This window comes from Ochotona princeps, chromosome Y, assembly GCF_030435755.1.
Source record: "Ochotona princeps isolate mOchPri1 chromosome Y, mOchPri1.hap1, whole genome shotgun sequence".
Classification (NCBI taxonomy): domain Eukaryota; kingdom Metazoa; phylum Chordata; class Mammalia; order Lagomorpha; family Ochotonidae; genus Ochotona; species Ochotona princeps.
The window spans coordinates 161,392-184,673 of record NC_080866.1 but is presented as its reverse complement, the minus strand read 5'-3'; the positions used below and the strand labels follow the sequence as shown (position 1 = coordinate 184,673).

The following is a 23,282-nucleotide window of genomic DNA, read 5'->3' as shown; positions in this document are numbered from 1 at the left end:
CCGGGAACCAGAAACTTTTCCAGGTCTCCCAAGTGGGTGCAGGGTCCCAAGGCTTTGGGCCGTGCTCGACTGCTTTCCCAGGCCACAAGCAGGGAGCTGGATGGGAAGCGGTGCTGCCGGGATTAGAACCGGCGACCATATGGGATCCTGGCACGTACATGGCGAGGACTTTAGCTGCACCAGGCTCTGGACTACTCTCTTTTTAAAAAAAACATTCATCCGTTTCTATTGGAAAGTCAGACACACAGAGGGTAGGAGAGACAGAGAGGAAGATCCTCCCTCTGCTGATTCATTCCCCAAGTGGCCACAATGGTCAGTGCTGAGCTGATCTAAAGCTAGGAGTCAGGAGCTTCTTCCAGGTCTCCCATGCGGATGCAGGGTTCCAACACTTCTGGACTGTACTGTGCTGCTTTTGCAGGCCACAAGGATGGAGGTAGATGGGAAGAGGGGCCGCCAGGATTAAAACTAGTGCTCAAACAGGATCCCAGAGGGTGCAAGGCAAGGACTTCAGCCACTGGACTACTGTGTTTGGGCCAAGCTCTCCAAACTTTTAAACAACTGTGTAATAGTGCAATAAATGGTATAATCTGCACCGATGGCTTTGCTGGTTCTGGATGTGTACCTATGTAATGAAAAAAGAGCTGTTTCTATTTTTTGGTGTTTTGTATCATGCACAACATTGTCCCATTACATACTGATAAAGTGTATTCTTGATGTTGAAGGAAGGACTCAAAAACATGTATGTAACAACAGAATTTGCCTCAGTTTCAATGTTAGCTGGAGCACAGTTGAAGACCATTGTGCATTTGAAGGTACTGATTTCTGGTTATTCCTCAGGGTATCACCAATCCCATCAGTGCCATAGGCATCCTAGAGCAGCAACAGATTTGGATGGATGGGTGATATAATGCATGTGCAGACAGCTTCATGCATTGCAGTTCTACCAATATTAATAAACTTACAGGTGACTTCTCCAGTCTGAAGCTAGCTTCGGTTCAGGCATTTTATAATATTCAAAACAGAATTGGGCAAAATGCTGCTGTGTCAGGGTTTAGCCAGTTTTCATGATGTAGATGCTAACTTCCTTTAACTTTTTCTCATTTATCGTAACTGTTGCCATTTAAGGCTGGCTTGCTGAATTCTAGTTTTTTTTTTTTTTTCTGAAAGATAATATTTACTGGAAAGGCAGATTTACAGAAAGAATGAGAGACAGAGAGAAAGATCTTCCATCTGCTGGTTCACTCCACAGATGACCGCAACAGCCAAAGCTGAGTCAATCTGAAGCCAGTAACCAGAAACTTCCTTTGGGTCTCCTTCATGGATGCAAGGTCCCAAGGCTTTGGGTTGTTTTTTACTACTTTCCCAACTAGAAGCAGGGAGCTGGATGGGAAGTGAAGCAACTTGGACAGGAATAGGTCCCAAATGAGATCCTGGTTCTTGCAGATGGAGGATTGTAGATTTAAGTTTAGTAAGATGTCTTGTTTTGTACTCAGTGTGTAACAGAGCATGAAAAGAGTCTGGGTTCAAACTAATCAACATCATAAGCATTATTAAGGACAATCACGGTCAGCCTGAAAAGTGTCTGTGCTCATTTTTATTTTGCTGTATAAATTTTATTTTTGATAATTTTCACAAATCTGAGTTGTACATATGTAATTAAGGTGCAGAGGGCCAAGGGCTAGAGGAAAGTGGGTGAGACCATTGCTTTCACATTCATTCTTTGCTTCCTGTATCTGGAGGGAGGGGAGAGATACGAGAAGCCACACCCAGCCTCCCAACCATCTCAGGGTCTCTGAAGTGCAGCATGCTCCGAGAGTCCTGCTCAAGTGGTTTAGATGGTTCAACAGTTCTGTATTGCTGCTGATCTTGCCACTCCAATCACGATGAAATGTCTGCTGACTCCACTGGCTGACATAGTCCACTGGCTGACATAGCCCATCTCACCCTGGCATTTGCCGGTGGGTACTGTAGCCTGGCCTGGCCTGGCCCGTCCCCAGTTCCAGCTCACGCTGGTGGGTACTACAGCCAACTCAACCAGCCGACCCCCCATTCTGGCCCTAGTGTGAACTGACTGGTATTGTAGCCTGACCTGTCATGACCCACACACCATTCTGGCTCTCAGATTTGCCAGTAGGTGATATGAACTTATCCAGTCTGGCTCGCCCCCGACCTGAGTCAGAGGTAAGCCTGTAGGTACTGTCACCTAGTCTGGTCAGGGCTGCTCCCTTTCTTGCTTCTTGTACTCACCTGCAGAGACTGTCCCAACAGAGGAGTTGCTAAGCTCCTCCATCAAAACTCTCCTGATGCCAGAACCCACACATACCAATGGGTCCATGGACTAGTGCTGCTTAGTCCACCTCCTAACCTAGCAGAAATAGTTAGCCTTTCCTGACTGGCCCTCAGCCTATTCCGGTTCTGTTCTGTTGGGTGCTACAGCCCAGCCAAGCCTATTCCATACCCAGACACAGGCTCACACATGCCTCATCAGGGTCAGAAACCTAGCCCACCCATCCTACACCATCCTGGTTCTTACAAGCTCCAGTTGGTGCTGGAGTCTAGACCAACCATGCATGTCCCAGACCCAGTCCACACTTGTGCTGAGGGAGACTGCAGTCACATCCAGAGCCCCCCACTCTGGTGCTCACCACTGGGACGCACAACCCAGCCAGGGCATCCCCTGAGTTCCCCTACGAGGCCTGATCCTGATCGCAGCCATAGATCATACACGTGCCAGGGATTGCTCTGACCCAGCTTGGCACAGCCCTTCCTCTGTCTTCTTGGCCTTTGCTTTTGGATGCTGCAGCCTGGCCTGGCCCGGCTGGCCCCCAGTCCCAACTCTTACTGGCGGATGCTGCAAACTGGCCCTGCCCAGTCTGCTTTCATCCCTGGCTCATGCAAACCAGTAGGTATGACAGCCTATCTGAGTATGGCCTACACTCCGTCCTGGATTCTGCTGTAGCCAGTGTGCAAGTTTGTTGCTCCTCCCCACCCAATTCGTCACCTTCCAAAACTGGTTTAGACTCTTGCCAACTTATGGGCCTACTCTGCCCTGCCTACCCAACAGCCATGCGTGTACTAAGTGGTTATCAACGGAGTGATGATCCACTCTGGATTTTTCCCTGGTTCCTCGTTCAGACCATTCCCAGATCCCGCTGTTACACCACTGTGTGCTTGGGCCTTACCCTACGTGGCCCGTCCTACATGTCCTGGCTTTTGTATGAGCTGGAGCAGCCCACGTTGCCCCACAGCCTATTATATTGTGCTCATGTAGGTGGTCCATCCTGGACTTGTCCCACTTGTTTCCAGCCTCAGGAGTGGTGAGCATCAGTGAGTCATATGCACCTCAGCTTAGCACCATCCCAACTCTAAGCTAACCAGCGGGATTTATAGTTTCATTGAGTGTGCCTACACATCCTCCATAGAATCTGTCCCCCAGACTTGGTTTTCTTACTTGCTGGTTGTGTCATTGCCCAGTCTAATGTGTCTTATTCCCTGATCTGCCACTCAGTCAAATACTGGGATTTTGCCTTGCCAGACAGATCCTCAGTTTGCTTTCACATGGACTGCCATGTGGTAGTCACCATTGTTCAGTGGTAACAAGTCCTACCCAGGACTCACATGTGGGTGATGTATGTCTGAACCATAAAGTCTTCTGGTCTCTTCCCTCCAAACCATTTTGTCTCAGTCCCCTCACTTACCTACAAATATAGTGTCTTTGTCTTTGGGTGTCCCTTAGGATTCATTCCTCACCTATACGTACAGTGATCTTATCCATAGTTGACCATGAACAGTAATTTTATATCCACAAGACCCCAGAATTCTCCAGTGTTGGCCAGTGGGTGAAGACTGTTTCATGTCAGTGGTTGAGAACCTGTGATACCCTGCAAGGAGACTGGCCGGCACAAGTTTACAACCACATGGCTGTGACTGGGATATTAGACACCTGGGCTGCTTCTCAGTTTACCTGGACTCAACCAAGAAACATCGACATTTTTTAAGTTTAGATTGAACTTATTAAAGTTTTTATTTGCAATTTCATCTGTTAGAAATGCATAGGGGGATTATGAATCATATAGATTACTGCTCTACTAGATAAATTTTTTTTAAGATTATTTTATTTTCATTACACAATCAGAGAGGAGGAGAGACAAAGAGAAAGATCTTCCATCTGTTGATTCACTCCCCAAGTGACCGCAACAGCTGGTGCTGTGCCAATCCAAAGTCAGGAGCCAGGAGCCTCTTCCAGGTCTCCCACACGGGTGTGGGGTGCCAAGGCTTTGGGCCGTCCTCCACTGCTTTCCCAGGCCACAAGCAGGGAGCTGGATGGGAAGTGGAGCTGCCGGGATTAGAACCCGCTCCCATATGGGATCCTGGTATGTGCAAGGTGAGGACCTTAATAGCTACGGTATTGTGCTTGGCCCTATAGGCATTATTCCAAAAGGGAATATAGTTTTTAGCTGGTTCATACGTAATTTCATTTTATGAGTATTTTTTCTTAAATGTGTGTTATTTTAGGGTGTCTGGGGCTTAGTCACTAAGTTACTGCTTGGAATACCTCCATCCTTATGTATTGTGTAATTTTGATGCAGTGTAGGAAAAAATTGTCAAAATCTCTATATCTCTCTGTTTGCCTTTGAAATATATAACAGCAATATTGTTATATGGGCAGTTGCTTGCTCTTCATGCAGATCTCTCAATAGTACCTGGATTTGAATGCTGATTCTGATTCCAGCTTTCTGCTTAGTTGCTCCCAAGGAGGCAGCAGATAGTGACTCAAATAATTGTGTCACTCCCTCATGTAGGACAATCAAACTGAGTTCCTGGCTTTTGGGTTTGACCAAACTAAACCTAGGCTATTGCTGTTATTTAGTGATTGAATCTGAATATCTGTTTATTTCTGTACATTTAAAATTAATGAGTAAGCATTTTAAGAAATGGTTGATAACTTTTCATAAGTAGTAAAAGAATCAACTGTGATCTTGCCTAAAAGAATGTAAGATTACATAGTAGAATGAACGAGGGTCAGTAAAAACTCAAGAAGCTCAGAGCAGGAATAATTGGATTTTAGTTTATTAAGCAAATAATTGGGCATTTGCAAATCACTATGAAACAGGCATGTGTATTATAAGGAAAGCTAATTATCCTTAGCCTCCACCTTCCGTATCTTGTAGTTATGACCTCAGACTTCACGTTGCAGTAATATTACAATAATAAAATATGGATAGCATATTGAACAAGATGATTTTGCCATAAACTGGAATGATCAAGATTAGTAACAACCATTTACTATTTTCCATCATAATTGAGAATAGAAGACTGTTTAGACTGATAGACTTTTGTTTTAAATTTTTAATTTACTTACTGATTTTCCTTGTTTTAAAAAATATTTATTTTATTGGAAAGTCATATATACAGAGAGGAGGAGAGACCATCTTCCAATGATTCACTCCCCAAGCAGTTGCAATGGCTGGAACTGAACTGATCTGAAGACAGGGGCCAGGAGCTTCTTCCAGGTCTCCCACGAGGGTGCAGGGTCCCAAGGCTCTGGGCCGTCCTCCACTGCTTTCCCAGGCCACAAGTAGGGAGGTGGATGGGAAGTGGGGCTGCTGGGGGTTAGAACCGGCATCCAGGGACTGGCTTGATAGCATAGCATTTAAAATCCTTGCCTTTAAGGCACTAGGCACCAGGGCTGTTTCCTTTTAGTGCTTCAGGTTCATGTTGATTGACTGATATCCTGTTTTTAGAATCAACCATTTCTTCAGGAAATCTGAAGATAATCCTTATAGTAGAGAATTATATAAAAGTGTCTATGATTTGGGTATGCTGTTTGTACCTGGGTCCCAACCTTTTAGGCTGGCGCCAGATAAAGGGGGAAAGATTTATATGAACAGCACCTATGTATATGTACATAGCCTATAAATACTAGTTGCATGTGCTTGTGTATGTGAATATATTGATATGTATATTATACTGATATTTTTATACATTAATCATCTTTGGTTAAATTGAATGTGAGTTATACTGTTGTCTCTATAATTTATTAACACATATATGTTTTTTTTTAATAGTTTTTCCTTTATTTTTGACAATCTTACATAGTTAATTAGGCACGAATGTTCAAGGGCTACAGGAAAGTGGGTAAGATTATTATTTCCATATTGTTTTTCCTGTATCTGGGGTAAAGAGGGGAGGCAAGAATTTAGCCACTAGGCTATTGCACTGGGCCTGTATTTTACTAATTTAAAATTTATTTTTACTATTTTTTTCACATATATGAGTTCATGTGTTTACTTTCGAAAGACTTTGTTATACAAATGATTTATGTTTTGTGTGATTTTCAAGTGGCTAATAGTAATCAATCATTTTGCCTAATTCTCAGTTTAGTTTCTGATTAATCAGATAATCTAGTATGTGAATTTTAAAGAGTTTGTCTTTTGTTCAGTCATCTTTTTTCGAATTACATTTTTTTCTTTCTCTTTGAAATATTTTTGGCCTTTTTTCAAATTTTTTAAAAAATTTCCTGTCTCAGCACTAAAGTAAAATTAGTGGTTCATGCTATGTAACAACCTTTGTGGCTTCCCAAGTCTTGATATTTGTTTTTTTGTGTTTATAGTTTTGGTTTTATGACCTTCATTTAAAAATTTATTCATGTGTATTGAACAGGAGACAAAGATACAGAGAATATAATATCTTCTGAGGTCCCACATAGTCTACCTTAGTGCATCAGTAGAAGGATAGACTGAAAATGGAGCTGCTGGAATTTCTACTGGCTTGTTTGAATGTTTAGAATATTAACTTTTGGGCCTCAATCTTAGTCTCACCACATACAAACACACACATAGGTTTTTACCCTTGCGACTAAGTTAATAATCCAAATTTTAAAGTGTACATTCCCCAGTGGCTACAATTACCAGATCTGAGTTGATCTGACTGTGCAGATTTTATGTTTAGACAGTTATAAAATTGGAGATCTTTTTATACTAAAGTTCAGAACAAGACCTGGTATATTATACAGAAAGTTATCTGAGATAAACTCTGAAGGACTCATCCTAACTAGCAGATGGGACAAAGAAGCATATAGTTAGATCAAGTGCACTGTACAAGCAGAATTAATTTTAATTTCTGAAGAACTTAAATGTCAGTAGGCTATATTTAGAAGAAGGAAAGAATTTTGGATATTTTTGTGGGATATTCATAGGCTGTGGTGATATTGATATTAGTGATGTAGGGCACAAAACCATACTCATTGGAAAACACACAAGAGACTTGACTGTCAGAGTGAAAGAGAGCAGCAGCCTGCTGATAGATGGTGAAAGTGATAGGAACTCAATTGAGAAAAGAGAGTGAGTCTTTTTAGTTTAGGTAAAGGGTTTTTATTAATCAGGCAAGAGAGGCTGATGGACTGCTCCTTGACAGCCCAAGACCATTTCCACATGGTAGGGTGATTGTGTGAGGGAGATGGCCACCCAGGGTATACAGCACTGGGCTTTTAGACATTTTTTTCTTTAGTTTTGACAATCTTTACATAGTTGATTAGAGCGCAAATGTTCAAGGGCTACAGGAAAGTGGGTAAGACTATCATTGTTTTTTTCCTGTATCTGGGGTAAAGGGGGAGGAAAAGGGAAAAGCCCCACCCAGTCTCCCCCCGATCCCAGGTCCATGATGTGGGGCATGCTCCAAGGGTCTTGCTCAAGTGGTTTTCATAGTTGAACTGGTATGAATCGCTGCCAATCTTGCTACTCGGAGCATGATCTGGTCTTCGAAGAATCCACTGATTGACATAGTCCATCTTGGACTCTCTGTTTACCCAGTATTTCACTGCCAACATAGGCTGGGGTAGTTGATTGATTTGTTCTGTCCTCTGTTGTGGTGCCAGGTGTCCTCTGCAGATTCTGATGGACTGCCATATCCTCCATGTGCAGCTGGATATGCTGTCCACTGCTCCGTCTGAGCTTCTTAGAAGGCTCAGGTGTGGCACTTGCACTCCATGGCAGACCATGGAATCAGCACTTCTATTCATGGTTAGGGTTCTGAGACCAGCAGATCCCCAAAGAAAGTCTGTCTGAGGTGTTCCCAGACCAGATTCTTGTATGTTCTAGCAAGCACAGGGCCCAGCACAGTCCATCGCCACGATCAGCTGGTGGTTACAATTGCTGGGTTAGTTCTGTTTTCAGCCCCGACTTCCACTGGAACCAATGGGTGTTGCAGTCCAGCCTGGTTCTGCCCAGCACACACTCGGCCCTCACATAAACCAGTGGGAGCTGCAGCCTAGTCAGAGCGACCCACAATAACCCCCACCAGGCCTGCCCCCTGCCCTGGTTTGCCAGTATGTGTAGCAGACTAGTCCAGTCTGTCCCACATCCCATTTGGCTCTCGTACATGTCAGTGGGTATTAAAGCTTAGTTCCATCTAACCAGCTCAACCATCCAGCCCTCACGGATGTTGTTGAGTGCCTCTCTATCTAGCCACCCCAGCCCCTGTCCTAGTTTTCGTGCCCTCCTGTGGGAGTGGTAACCCAAGAAGGAGGAGCCCACTGTTTCCCTCCCAGGCCTCTCCCACTCCTGGATTATGCACTCTCCAGGTGGTTCTGTGGTTTGATTTGACAGAATTAGCTCCCAGGGCCAGCTTCTGCCAGTTGATGCTGCAGTAAACCCAAACATCCCTCACCCACTCTAATTTTTGTTTGCACCAGTAGGAACAATCAACCCAGCCTGGCTTTTCCCTGATCTAGTCCACATGCAGCGCACAGGTGTTGCAGCCCTGCTTAGTCTGGTCTGTCCCCATCCCAGCCCATGCTCTCCAGTGGGAGTAGCTGTCCGGCGAGGGACCAGCCCCTTAATCCCCCTGCCGGCTCTGTCCCCTCCTTTCCTGGTTCTCACATGTGCTGGTTGGGCGCTGCAGTCACATGCGGTACAGGCAACCTCACCTTGGCATTCCATAATGTGCACTGGTTTTTGTCGCAACCAAACCCGGCTCGACCCACACTCTGTTCTGGTGCTTGGATTTGCCAGTGGATGACATGAACTGATTCAGCCTGGTCTGCCCCTGACCCGTGCCAAATATGTGCCCGTGGGAAACTTTCCATGGCCTATTCTGGGTGAGTGCATTGTTTTTAATTTTTTTCTTTGTATATCTGAGCAAAGAGGAGGAGAAGGAAAGAACCCGTACCCAGCATCTTAACTGGATCAGTCCGCAGCAGTGGACTGGCTGCCTGATGTCAATCTGGGGTCCTTGATATGAAGTTTCTTTCAAGGGTACTACTTTAGCTGTTTCAATAGTTCTTTTTTTTTTTTTTTTTTTAAGATTTATTTTTATTGAAAAGGCGGATATATAAAGAGGAGGAGAGACAGGAAGATTTTTCATCCGATGATTCACTCCCCAAGTGAGCTGCAGAGGCCGGTGCTGTGCCAATCCAAAGCCAGGAGCCAGGAACCTCTTCCAGGTCTCCCACGAGGGTACAGGGTCCCAAGGCTTTGGGCCGTCCTGGACTGCTTTCCCAGGCCACAAGCAGGGAGCTGGATGGGAAGTGGAGCTGCCGGGATTAGAACCGGCGCCCATATGGGATCCCAGTGTGTTCAAGGCGAGGACCTTAAGACTACAGTATCATGCCGGACCCCCTCTACTATTTTAAAGGGGACTGTACTTACAATTTTTTTTTCCAAGGCAGGATTATTTGTGTATTCTATTGCTATCGATTTGTGTTCATTTATTTTGTATCCTGCTACGCTGTTAAAGTCTTTTATGACTTCCAGTAGTCTCTTGACTGTGTTTCAATTCTCCTACATGGAGAATCATGTCATCTGCAAAGCAGAGCTTTGCAAGATGTTATTCTGGGCTAAAAGTATTTCCCTTTTAGAAACTGGAATATGTTACTTCATTCTCTCCTGGCCTGAGTTGTCCTCTGAGAGGTCACCTGTGAGTTTGATTGGGGTTCTTACGTAGTTCACTTGATTTTTCTCAAATGCACATGTAAGGATTTTTTCCTAGTATTCAACCGAGGACAGCTTGATTATCATGTGTCATCATGAAGCTCGCTTTTCATTAACTCTGGTGGAATTGTGTGATCTTCTTGTATATTGTTTCCAATTCTTTCTCCAGATTAGGGAGTTTTTATGTGTTATTTCATTGAATACAACTTGAATCTCAGTTTCTCTTTCTGCGCTTTAGGGACTCCCATAATTCTTATGTTGGATCTTATAATCATGTATTTTAATTCTTGAAAACTTTTTTTGACCCGCTGCAACTCTGGTTTCTGCTATTTGCTTGTTTCCCTGTGGTGACAGAAAATATCTTCCAATTCTGGGATTCATTCTTCTGCTTCATTCCTTCTGTTTTTGAGACTCTCCACTGTACTTCCAATTTACTCCAATGTATCCTTTACTTCTGAAATGTCAGCTTTCATTTGATTAATTTCCTGTGTGACATATTCCTTAAATTCATTGAACTGCTGTATTATGTGCTTCTCATTGTTCATCAGAAGCTTTAGAATGAATTTTCTGAATTCTGTGTCTCCCATTTTCTCAATGTCTTTCTCAGTTAACTCTGAGGGTGTTAGAGGCTTTTGTTGCTTTACCTTGGAGTCTACAGTAATATTCATTGTATGTGTCTCTTCTTTTAACTTTTGACATTGCAGTCCTCTTTGGCAGATTCGTCTCCTTGCTCAGGTTTCTAAGATGTATTAGCTACAGGTCTATAAGTTGATTTTTAAGTTCCAACTCTCCTGGATTAGGAAGATGTTAACTGTCCTAAATAACTGGTTTGTTGATGGGACTAATCCTGTCCAGACCCACAAGATGGTGACCTGCTTGGCACTGCTGGAGAGCCAGGCCTATTGGCCTTCAGATCTAGGGTTCACACAGATCCTGCAGAATGTGAACCTGATAGTGTCCTACCTGTGGGATCAGCAGTACATGACCAACTAGAAACACACCCACCTCAACATTCAACCCCTGTACTGTGAGCTCTGTCTTGCCATCCATCTGCCCCATGGGGTACGCCCATCCCTCTCTATTCATTGCTGGACCCAACAATTCGGCAGAATTGGCCAGTCCCAGCCTGTCTTCACCTGCCAAGAACCCTGTGTGTGTAAAATCTCCCACCTAGCTGCTGTAAGAACCGATCCATGACCACCACCGCTGGCTCCCTGGTTGCTGTATGAATCTGGATTGCTGCTCACTGGTGTTTGGTGTGTTTTCTGTTCCCTATAACACTGCTGTGCTGTCACCACATCTTCTCTGTATCCATGGGTTCTCCCTGTAACCTCCGGTTCATTGCAAGACCCCTATCTTTTTCTGTCAATTGCTCACTGTATTTCACCCTGTTAAATGATTCTCTGTCATCCAAAATGTGTCTGCATCGTATGCCACCAACTTTATTCTCTGTTTTAGCTTTCTGACAGCTGATAAGAAATAGAATTAGATTTTATTTTTTTAATTTCTTAACTTTTTAAATTTAATTATTTTATTTTGACAATCTTTATATAGTTGACTAGAGCACAAGGGCTACAGGAAAGTGGGTAAGACCATTGTTGCCACGTTATTATTGTTTTTTTCTTTTTTTCTGTAACTGGGTAAGGAAAGAAAGAGAATTCCCACCCAGCATTCCACACATCCCAGGTCCCTGACACGTGGCATGCTCTGGGGGCATTTCTCCAGTGGTTTGAGAGTTCAACAGCTCTGCATTGCTGCCAATCTTGCCATTCCAAGCACAATGAAATGTCTTCAGAATCCATTGGCTGACATAGTCCACCTTAGAGTCACAGTTTGCTCAAAATTTCACTGGCAACACATGGTTAGTTGTTTCATTTGCTCGGTTCACCCTACTCTGTTGTGGTACCAGGTGTTCTCTGCAGGTTTGGATGGACTGTCCTATATTCCATGTGCAGCTGAATATGCTGTACATTGCTGCATCTTTTTTCTTATTAATTATTTTGCATTATGTGACAGTTTCATAGCCTCTGGGAATCCCCCCACCCCACCCCCTCCCCTCCCCCCTGGTGGATTCCTCCACCTTGATGCAGTATTACAGTTCAAATTCAATCAAGATTCTTTCCTTGCAAACATATACCAAGCATAGAGTCCAGCTACTTATTGTCCAGATGGGTTGAACAGTTTCTTGGGGAGACCATTTCTGGTCCGAAGTTAGAGCTGGTATAATATCATCCCAGTCAATTAAGAGTCCCAATATAACATCAACAGCAATTTGCAACATTATGGAATTGACATGGTTGTGAGTAACCAGTATGTTAAAAAAAAAAAAAAAAAAAGCAAGTCCTAATCACAACCTCTGATTAGCTCATTGACATTTCAATTTTAGTTTATATACAGGACCGGACCGGCTGCTATATACCTTAAAATGGCTATAAGGTACCATTCAGCTTTCTCGTGTCTATTTCATTTTAGTATTTAGCCATTTGTTGTGTTGAAGTATAATTTTGCTGATCTTGGCAGATTTTAGGATAATCTAGACTGGCTTGTAACTCTAACAAGACATTTGTCAACAGTTAAGGTGCAGAACATTTTTTTGGGGGGGGGTGTGCAGGAAAATCCTCAACACCATGGTGAGGAGTGACTAATCTTTGTGTCCCACCCAGCGAAGCATGAGCCAATCCACGCCAGCTCTTTCCTGTCAGATTTCAAGCTCTACTTTCTGTTGTTTGTCTATTTATTTTAGGTTTTTTTAGTTTGTATGATTGCTTGTTTGCTGTGAGGGGTTTTCGAAGCGATCCTGATGGTCACTGCCAGGGAGGGCGGGGGTCCAGAGGTGGAGCCAGGCTCGGACCAGAGAAAGCTCTCCTCCCTGGTCCCGAAGGACATTTATTGTTCTTCTGTTTCTGCGGACCGCTCAGGGCTTCTGGTTGTCTTTCCGATGAAGTTGGTTTCTGCGCGGTAGTGTTTGAACTTCTTCCATCCCCTGCGGAAGCTCCGGTTGGGGTTGGGTGACCTCAGAGTACTCAGCCTCCGAGGGCATCCAATTCCCTGTGGCCTCCTTGGCAGTTGGGGTATAGTCCTTGTTGCTTGTATTAATAGTTTGTGGTGAAGGTCTGGGAGCATTGCTGCATCTTAGCCTCTGGGGAGGCTCAGCTCTGACACTTGCACAACATGATCAGACCATGGAACCTGTACTTCTCTTCATGGTTGCGATTCTGAGATCAGCAGTTCAGTTGGAAGGATCCCCAAAGAAACTTCATCTGAGGTGATCCCAGACCTGATTCTTATGTGTGCTTGCCAGTACAAGATCCTGCACAGTCCGTCGCCCCAATCAACTTATGCATATGCTGGTTGGTTGCAATTGCTGTGTCAGTTCTGTTTCCAGCCCTGTTTTCTATGTGAAACTATGGGTATGTGATCCAGCCCAACCATAACCATCACACACTCAGCCCTCAACACAAACCTGTGGTAGCTTCAACCTAGTCGGAGCAACCTGCAATAACCCCCACCAGGCCTGCTTCCTACCCTGGTTCCTGTGCTTGCCACTATGTACTTCAGACTGACCTGTGCCGCATCCCATTCAGCTATCATACGTGTCAACAAGCATTGAAGCCTAGTTCAACCTAACCAGCACCACTGTCCAGCCCACACACATACTGGTGGGTGACTTTCTGTCAAACCACCACTTCTCCAGTCCTGGTGTTCATGCTCTCCAGTGAGAATGGTAGCCCAAGAGGGAGGTGCCCACTATTTCCCTACTAGGCAACTCCCAGTTGTGGATTATGCACTGTCCAGGTGGTTCTGCAGTTTAACTTGACAGAATTAGCCCTCAGTTCCAGCATCTGCCAGCTGATGCTACCTCAAAGCCCAGCCATCCCTCACCCACTTTGGATTATGCTTGCACCAGTAGGAACAGTCAGCACAGTCTGGCTTCTCCCTGATCTAACTCAAATGGGGTCCACAGATGTAGCTCTGCCCAGTCTGGTTTACCCCCTTCCAAACTCACACACACTCTCCAGTGGGAGTGGTGATCCAGCAGGGGAACCCTAACATTCCTCTTACCTGCTTTCCCCCCTCTCTCCCTGGTTCTCATATGTGCTGCTTGGGTTCTGCAGCTCAGTCTGGCATGGCCACTCTGCCTTGGCATTTGCAGTGCATGCTGTAGCCTGGTCAGCCACAACCCATTCCCAATTCCTGCTTCCACAGGTGAGGGTTACAGTCTATCCCAGCCCAGCAGGCACCCAGTCCAAGCCATAATGTGTGCTGTTTTGTGTTACGACTAAACATGGCTCCACCCACATTCAGTTTTGGTGCTTGGATTTGCATAGTGGGTGATGTGAATTGGGTCAGCCTGGTCTGCCCCTGACCTATGCTAAATGTGTACTTCTGGCCTGTTCTCTCCTTGGCCTGGTCTGGGCTGCTCGCTATTGTGGTTCTTGTGCTCGCCTGCAGGGACTGTGTCCCAGTAGAGGAGTTTCCATAGCTCCTCCATCAGAACCATTCCCTGTGCCAGATCTTGCTCATACCAGTGGGTCCATGGGCCAGCCTTACTCAGTGCATCTCCTGCCCTGCAGGAATAGTGGCCTTCCCTGACTGGCCTTCAACCCATTCTGGTTCTTACTGTTGGATGTTTCAGCCCAACCAAGGCTTGTGTATAACCAGACACAGCTCACACATGGCTCAGTATGGTCAGAGACCTAGTACAGTCCATCATATTTCTACCCTTGTCCTCCAGAGCACCAGATGCTGGAGTCTAGCCCAGCTTGGTGCACCCAGTCACAGTTGACACTTGTACCAATGCAGACTCAGCCATATCCAGACCAGAACACAGTCCCCACTCTGGCCCCCACACTGAAACCTACTGGTTTACAGTGTGTACAGCAGACTTGTTCCCTGGGTTGGGATCCCCAACCCGGCAAGGGTGTCCTCTTAGCTCCTCAGTCCGGCCTGTTCCCAGCCATAGACTGCTTGTGCCAGTAGTTGCTATGACCCTGCATGTCATGGCCCCTCATTGACCATTGCCTCAGATGCTGTGGCCTAGCATCCCTGGCTTATGCTGACCAGCTGGTGCAAGAGCCTAGCTTGGCATGACCTGTGCTCTAGCCTGATTTCTGTTCTTGCTGGTGACTAAGGTTTGCTCAGTCCTGCCCAGTCCACCCTGTTCCATTACTGACCCCACATTAGCCAGCCATTGGAGCTCATTAGAACTCTTCCCAGCTTGTCCAACTACCAGGCCTAGACCATGTGTTTACCAGTGCGAGCTGTGACCTATTAGGGGAGTTTCCCAGGTTCTCCCACTTGACCCACTCCCAGACCCAGTTCTCATACATTCCAGTGGATGTTTGGCCATTGCCTAGCATAGTCTTGGCCTTGTATGAGCTGGTGAATGTTGCAGTCCAGCCCACCCCACCCTGCTTTAGGATGCACATTCAGGTGGTGCTGCCTTGACCTGCCAGAACTGTTGTCAGTTCCTTTACCCACGAGTGATAGCAGGGTCCATGAATCATCACCCCAACTCCCAAGCTAACCAGAGGGACCTTATTTCCACATTGTTGAGCCCATTGATCCACCCTGCCCCCCGAGAATCTACCCTCAAACCTGGTTCTCAAGCATGCTGGTTGGTGTCATACCATTCTTAATGTGAGACCTGTCCTCTGTTCTGATAATGTCAGGTCCTGAGATCTAGCCCTGCGAGAGATGCCCACAGCAATAGCTTTTGTGTGGGTTGGCATGTGCCAGTCAACATTGTTCAGTGGCAACAAGTCCTACCCAGGATTAATATGTAAGCTGGTATGTCTGACCCATACAGATCATATGGACTCTCCCCTCCAGACCACCAGGTCTCAGTTTCCATGCTTGCGAGCAAGTTCAGTGACCTCTTCGCTGGGAGTCACACAGGATTCATCCCTCACTTGGCAGCAATTACATACTCCAAACCCTAGATTTTCTGCCAAGCACCCATCAGGTGGAGCCTGGCACCACTTAGCATGCTGGCCTCCCAAAGCCCAGGATTCATTCACTGTGTGTTGATGATGTCTTTGGCCAGAGTCCCATGCATTGGATTTTTTTTTTTTTTTAGATTTATTTTTATTTTTATTACAAAGTCAGATATACTGAGAGGAGGAGAGACAGAGAGGAAGTGGAGCTGCCAGGATTCGAACCAGCGGCCCTATGGGATCAAGGCGAGGACCTTCGCCACTAGGCCACGCTGCCGAGCCCCCATGCATTGGATTTTACCTAGCCCAGGTTCCCTCTGCAACCACTACACTCTTGAAGGCTCTTTCACTGGGGCCCCACTGTCAAACACCAACTTTTTTATTTTGAAAGGGTTATATATATGTGGCCATTGTCAGCAACTTAATCTGGGTCTACCAATGGGAGGGCAGGAAGCTGTATTTGAAGTGGAGTAATCATGGGGCTCATACATGCTGCTAGTGTCCTAGGTAGTGATTTAACTTGCTATACCACATCCTGGCTCCCTTAAGTGAGCCTTTATTCTCATATGAGGGATCCTGGTTTATGCCAGACAGGGCTTTGTTTCTTTCTTCTTCTTTTTTTTAATCCTATTCATTTATTTGAAAATGGAAAGAGTTTTTAGCTTAATTCCACACTTGGATCGCCATTATCTATTTTGGCCACAACTCTTACACTGTGTCTCTTCAGGTTGAATCAGGTTTCTTTTCTTTCTTTTTTTTTTTTTTTTTATTATATTTTTGACAATCTTTACTACATAGTAAATTAGGGTAAAAAGGGTCAAGGGCGATAGGAAAGTGGGTAAGACTATTATATTATTTCCATATTGTTTCCTTCATGTTTAAAGGGGGATATTGAGGGAGAAAGCCCGCCCAGTTTCCCACCCACCCCAGGTCCCGGATGTGGGGCATGCTCTGAGATACTTGCTCAAGTTGTTTTGATAGTTCACCAGTTATGAATCGCTGCCGATCACTCCAAGCACAATGTGGTCTTTGAAGAATCCACTGATTGACATAGTCCATCATAGAGCCTCCATTTGCCCCATATTTCGCTGCCAACATATAGCTGAGGTGGTTGATTGACTTGTTCTGTCTTATGTCTTTTCTTGGTTAGGGTTCTGAGTCCAACAGTTCTATTGGGGAGATCTCCAAAGAAACTTTGAGGTATTCCTAGACCAGATTCTTGTATGTTCTAGCAAGCACAGGGCCCAGCACAGTCCATCCCCCAATCAGCTGGTGGTGGCAATTGCTGGGTTGGTTCTGTTTTCAGCCCCGACTTCCACTGGAACCAATGGGTGTTGCAGTCCAGCCTGGTTCTGCCCAGCACACACTCGGCCCTCACATAAACCAGTGGGAGCCGCAGCCTAGTTGGAGAGACCCACAATAACCCCCACCAGGCCCGCCCCCTACCCTGGTTTGCCAGTCTGTGTAGCAGTAGACCAGTCTGTCCCACATCCCATTTGACTCCTGTACATGTCAATGGGTATTAAAACCTTGTTCCATCTAACCAGCTCAACCATCCAGCCCTCACGGGTGTTGTTGAGTGCCTCTCTGTCTAGCCACCCCAGCCCCTGTCCTAGTTTTTGTGCCCTCTGTGGGAGTGGTAACCCAAGAGGGAGGAACCCACTGTTTCCCTCCCAGGCCTCTCCCACTCCTGGATTATGCACTCTCCAGGTGGTTCTGTGGTTTGATTTGACAGAATTAGCTCCCAGGGCCAGCTTCTGCCAGTTGATGCTGTGGATAAGCCCAAACATCCCTCACCCACTCTAATTTTTGTTTGCACCAGTAGGAACAATCAGCCCAGCCTGGCTTTTCCCTGATCTAGTCCACATGCAGCGCATAGGTGTTGTAGCCCTGCCTGGTCTGTTCTGCCCCCATCCCAGCTCATACTCTCCAGTGGGAGTAGCTGAGACAGGGTTTTCTTCTTTTAAATATTTATTTATCTTAGTTGGAAAGTCTGATTTAGAAAGAGGAAAGGCAGAGAGTGAAGCATTTTCCGTCTGCTGGTTCACCCCCACTAGATGGCTGCAGTAGCTGGTGCTGAGCTCATCTGAAGCCAGGAAATTCTTCCAGATCTCCTATTCAGGCATGTACATGGTATCTAGGCCATCCTCTATTGTTTTCTCAGTCCAAAAGGAGAAAGCTGGATGGGAAGTGTGTGTGCAACTGGTATTTGAAGCAACAGCATTTGCGATGTTGGATTTACAAGCCCACTGTCCACAGTAGCTCAACTTCTAACAGCTAGTAATGAGTCAACAATTTGAACTATTGCACCTGCCTTCCCAAGCCCCACCCCCTTTTTTTTTTTTAAATTCTGAAAGAAACTATGTGGTTTGAAACTGTTTTTTATATGGGTTATTGACTAAAGAAGTACTTTGGAATTAAATTGACAATGTGTATGATGTGAAAGGAAGCATTACAGAAAAGAGTTAACTCTTTTATTTGGCTTAGTTTTCATGTTTCAGTAAAGGGAATTTCATATTTAGCATAACTTATTTAGTAGTGAGAAGATGTATTGAGTTGATTCAAGTATTGGAATTTTTAAATCCCTTTGGCATTGCTGACAGATGTACAATATTGATTAATTATATTGAAATATTTAATATTTTTGTCTATTTTAAGTGGAATATAATGTATTTATATGTTTTCCTTTTCCAGCATTATCTGCATATCAGAAATATTACAATTTACAAAAGGACTATTGGAAGGTTAGTATGAATTTGGATGCAATTTTGTTTCATTTTATAATCTGATTTTATAAATAATAAGCTACTATAAAAAATTATAAGAAATTATAAGAACGAGATATGGAAAAGGTAATTTATGCTCGAGTATTTTGTTTCCAATGTCTTATCTTTTTAAGTGATTCATTTTATTTGTTTGAAACAGAGGTAAAAATAGAAATTTTTTTTTAAAGATTTATTTATTTTTATTGGACAGGCGGGATACGCAGAGAGGAGAGTCAGAGAGGAAGATCTCCCATCTGATGATTCACTCCCCAAGCAGCTGCAGTGGCTGGAGCTGAGCCAATCCGAAGCCAGGAACCAGGAGCCTCTTCTGGGTCTCCCACACGGGTGCAGGGTCCCAAAGCTTTGGGCCGTCCTCGACTGCTTTCCCAGGCCACAGGCAGGGAGCTGGATGGGAAGTGGAGCTGCCGGGCTTAGAACCGGCGCCCATATGGGATCCCGGGGCGTGCAAGGCAAGGACTTAGGCACTACACTATTGTGCCAGGCCCTAAAAATGGAAATTTTTTTTGCTGTTTACTCATTGCTAGCTGTTTGAAGTTGAGCTACTGTGGACTATGGGTATACTTATTTTCTACCCTGGTGGAAAGGGATCACTTCTCTTTTAATGAACTTAATGAACTGGTGGATGGTTCTCAATCACATATGCACTTAGGATAGGGTGTTAGCTTTCATCCAGGTGAAACAATTACATCCTGAGAAGATGTTCATATGAAACAAAGATAGATGTTAACTTTACAGGGTCAATAATTCCACTTCTTAGTACCATTCTGACTACCTACTCAAGCACACATCTGTGTTATTTTTAATAACTAGAATTATTGTATTATTGGAATTGAGAATCTAATATTTCATATGCGGACAAAATTACAGTTGCAATACACAACAACAAAATAAAGGCTCATTCATATTTCATTTCATAAAAATTTGTAGTGAGGGGCCTGGCACGATGGCGTAGTGGTTAGTCTTCGCCTTGCATGTGCCAGATCCCATATGGGCGCCGGTTCTAATCCTGGCAGCTCCACTTCCCATCCAGCTCCCTGCTTGTGGCCTGGGAAAGCAGTCGAGGACGGCCCAAAGCCTTGGGACCCTGCACCCGCGTGGGAGACCTGGAAGAGGTTCCTGGCTTCGGATTGGCTCAGCTCCTGCTGTTGCGGCCGCCTGGGGAGTGAATGATTGGATGAAAAATCTTCCTCCTTGTGTCTCCTCCTCTTTGTATATCTGCCTTTCCAATAAAAATAAATAAATCTTAAAAAAATTGTAGTGAGGTAAAATGAAAAATAATGTGGTAACCATGAGGATGAGAAGTCGAAGGCAGATGAATTCTTGTTGTAATTCTTTCATGATCAGATTCAAATGCTCCTGCACTCATATCGGGTCTAAGAAGACCCTGACTCCCAGATTTGGACAAGCTTATCTCTAGCTGATACAGAATTTTGTGTGCTATTAGTTTTTAATGATGGTGAATCATCATTTTGGGAGGTTGTGTGCCTGTTATTACTGAAACCATTATTTTATTAAGGAAACAGATTTTTTTAGATCAATTTAAGCTACAGAGAGTCATTGAGAGATCATTATCTACAGGTTCAGTTTCCTGATACTCAGTGTAGTGTCAGAGGCTATGACAAAGCTTGCAATCAGTACTTCACCCACTCTTCCTTGTGGATTGCAGGGATCGGCATACTTGAGTAACAATTTCCTGTTTCATCAGTAATCATTGGCCTGGCATTATCCACAAGCTAGTATAGCAAGCATTAATTAAATTAATTAATTAATTAACTCCATTATTTAGGGAAATGGTATGATCAGAGAGTTGGATTTTTTGGATTTATTTTCCACATATTTACATATTGATAACATGTAATAAGATTATGTAAAATAAATGGGGGTATTTTTTGTTTTTAATTATTATTATGTGTAACAACAGGCTTTTATACATAAACTTTATCTTATATGTTGATCTGTGATAAGTCAGGGTCAGATTTAGTTTGTCACCTTCCAGCTAGTACAATACTACATTCTGGTGGATACAGCTGCCTGAAGAGATCTACTCCCAGTCTTTTCTCTCATGTGAATCAACAGATGCTGCATCCTAGTGCAGCCCAGTGTGCCAGAGGCCTGATTCTTATGCATACCAATAGGTGTCAAGGCCTAGCTGGAACAACCATTAGTAACCCCCACCTGCCCTGGTATCTGTACGTGCTGACATATGCTAAATACAGACAGGCATGGCTCGCATTCCTTCTGGCTTTTATGCACACCAACAGGTGCTAGAGCTTTGCTCAGCATGACCATCCCCCAGTTCTGGCCAACATATATGCCTACAGGTGCCGTCACCTTGTCCAGCTTGGTCCACCCCCTGTCCTGTCTCCTGTGCTCACTAGTGGGAGCTTCAGCCTAGCAGGTGAGTTCCCACAATTGCCCTGTAAGGCCTGATCCCAGCTCTGGATTCTGTGTTTGCAGTGGGTACAGAAGACCAGTCATGGCATTTGCCTTTAGGTGCTACAGGTTAACCCTACTTGCCTGTGCTGATTCTGGCTCTCATTTACAACAGATGTGACAGCTTAGCAGCCTGGCTTGCTATCAGACTAAGTCCACATGCTGGGCAACAAGTGATACAGTTCCTTGGGCTACCCTTCCACCAGTCCCAGCTCTCACATTCACCAGTGGAAAGGGAGTCTTTGAATTTTGCCTACGAAACCTGTTCCCAGCTCTGAGTCTTGCATGTGCCAGGAGGTGTTGTAGCCCAGTGTGATGTTGGTTCCCCCTACTAGTCTAAGCATTTGCTGGGAGATATTTCAATTTGCCACAGCCTGGCCAGCCTCCCTGTCCCGGATCTTGCTGGTATGTACAGCAATCTAGCCTAACACAGCCCACCCCCTGACCTGGCTCTTTCATGAACCAGCAGGTGTTATGGCCTGTCCCAGCCAGTCCTATACCCACCACCAGTGAGTACGAGTGCCTAACCCAATCTGACTTGCTCCAGACTCAGATCATATGCATGTTGGTGGGTGCTATAGGCTTGCTCATGCCAGTCCCAGCTCTCAAGCTTATCATGGAAGCATTAGCTCTGCAACGGAGTCCCTTAAGTTGCCTACCAAAGCTTCCTCCCATCCCTGGATCTTGTATGTGTTGGTGGGTGCCTCCATGCATTCTGGCATGGCTAAATTCCATTCTCAGCTCTTGTTTCCTGTTGTAGCCTGGTGCAACCCAACATTCCATCATGTCTCTCACATGTCAGTGAGTGATACAGCCTGACCCAGACTTCCCCGACCCTAGATCCAGTTCCAAAAGGAGTCCAGTGCCTGGATCAGCCCATCAGCACTCTTAGCTCTCCCCACAAGCCATCAGATCCTGCAGTCCAACAGAGGGGAGCCCAAAAATTTCCTGCATTATCTGCCTTAAAACCCTGATTTCTGCCATTGTGGTGGGTGCTCTGGCCTAGCCTGATGTGGCTCCACTCCCTGCTCCAGTACTAGCAGGGATACTGCAGTCTAGCCTAGCCAGACATGCTCCCAGCCACATCTTCTGTGTGTGTGAGTGGGCAGTGGGTGATGCGTTAGGCCAGGCCAGGTCTCCCATGTAGAGGGTTCCCTAGTCTGACCCAGAATTGCCCTCTGATTTCCTCCTTCTAAACCATTTTCTCTCTGCTCCCTTGCCTACTTGAGAGTGCAGTGGCCCAGTCCATGGAAGCCCCCAGTAATCAGTTCTTACCTGTTAAACCTGCCCTCAGCAGCCACTATTCCAACAAGCCTTCAGGAGTCGTTCTCTGAGCATGAGCTTGTCTGGGGTCCTACGTGATATGTGCTGGCCTGGTGTTCCCTACTCTCCTCTTGCAGTAATTCTCAAAAGAGAGTGAGAGACAGAGAGAGAACCGAAACAGGCAGCTGTGCTGGCACACTGCTAATCACATATTTGGCATTAACAGGCCTAGAATGTCCACCAGTTATTGGCTACTTCAAGCAGGTAAAGCTTGCTTAGATCCAAGGTAACCTAGGCAGTGGCCTTAAGCTGGGGACTTTGTTACTTTGCTGGTCAAAAATCCTCACAAACAGTGATGACGTGTTTTCTAGCATTGATACCTGCTATTCCTTCACTAGTAATGTTTTTGGTTACAACTTCTGTTACAATAGAAATATTAAGTGCAAGCATCCTTCTATTTTTTTATTTAAGGGGAAAATATTAAGTTATGGGATTTTCGTATGCAGGGACCAATAAGCAGAACTCAATGGGCAGAGATAAGGTACTGTGGTTACCTTGTATGGGCCTGATGATTTTAAAATTAGTTTTTAACAGTTTGAAAAAGAACTCTTTATGTGACTTCTGTATTTTGGGAGGAACATATTTATTGATGTATAATTTCACATAACATAAAATTCAGTGAGTGTTCCAGTAAGTCTGTGTCAGTTTTATAAATTGATACTGAGTTTACCAAGTTGTATAAAAGTAGCTTCTTTTTTTTTTTTATAATCCCATAAAGGAGTAAAAGGTCTTAATTTTTTAAATCTTTTAAATTTTCTTTTAAATATTGTTTACATGACTGAGAAGGATGCACACCCATGTTGGCCTCCAGTTGGGTTGGGGAGGGTCAGGTATGAAGGAAGATGAGCGGGGCACATATTAGTCTTTTTTTTTCC

At 44.8% G+C, this 23,282-nt stretch overlaps 1 protein-coding gene across 1 annotated transcript in view; it reads left to right on the top strand.

The window, feature by feature from the left end:
* LOC131478772 (lysine-specific demethylase 6A-like) overlaps nt 1–23,282 on the top strand; it is a 94,210-nt gene that overhangs the window by 19,289 nt on the left and 51,639 nt on the right. Inside the window, 1 exon segment of the mRNA XM_058659344.1 lies at nt 18,560–18,609. Coding sequence (XP_058515327.1) covers nt 18,560–18,609 — 50 coding nt within the window.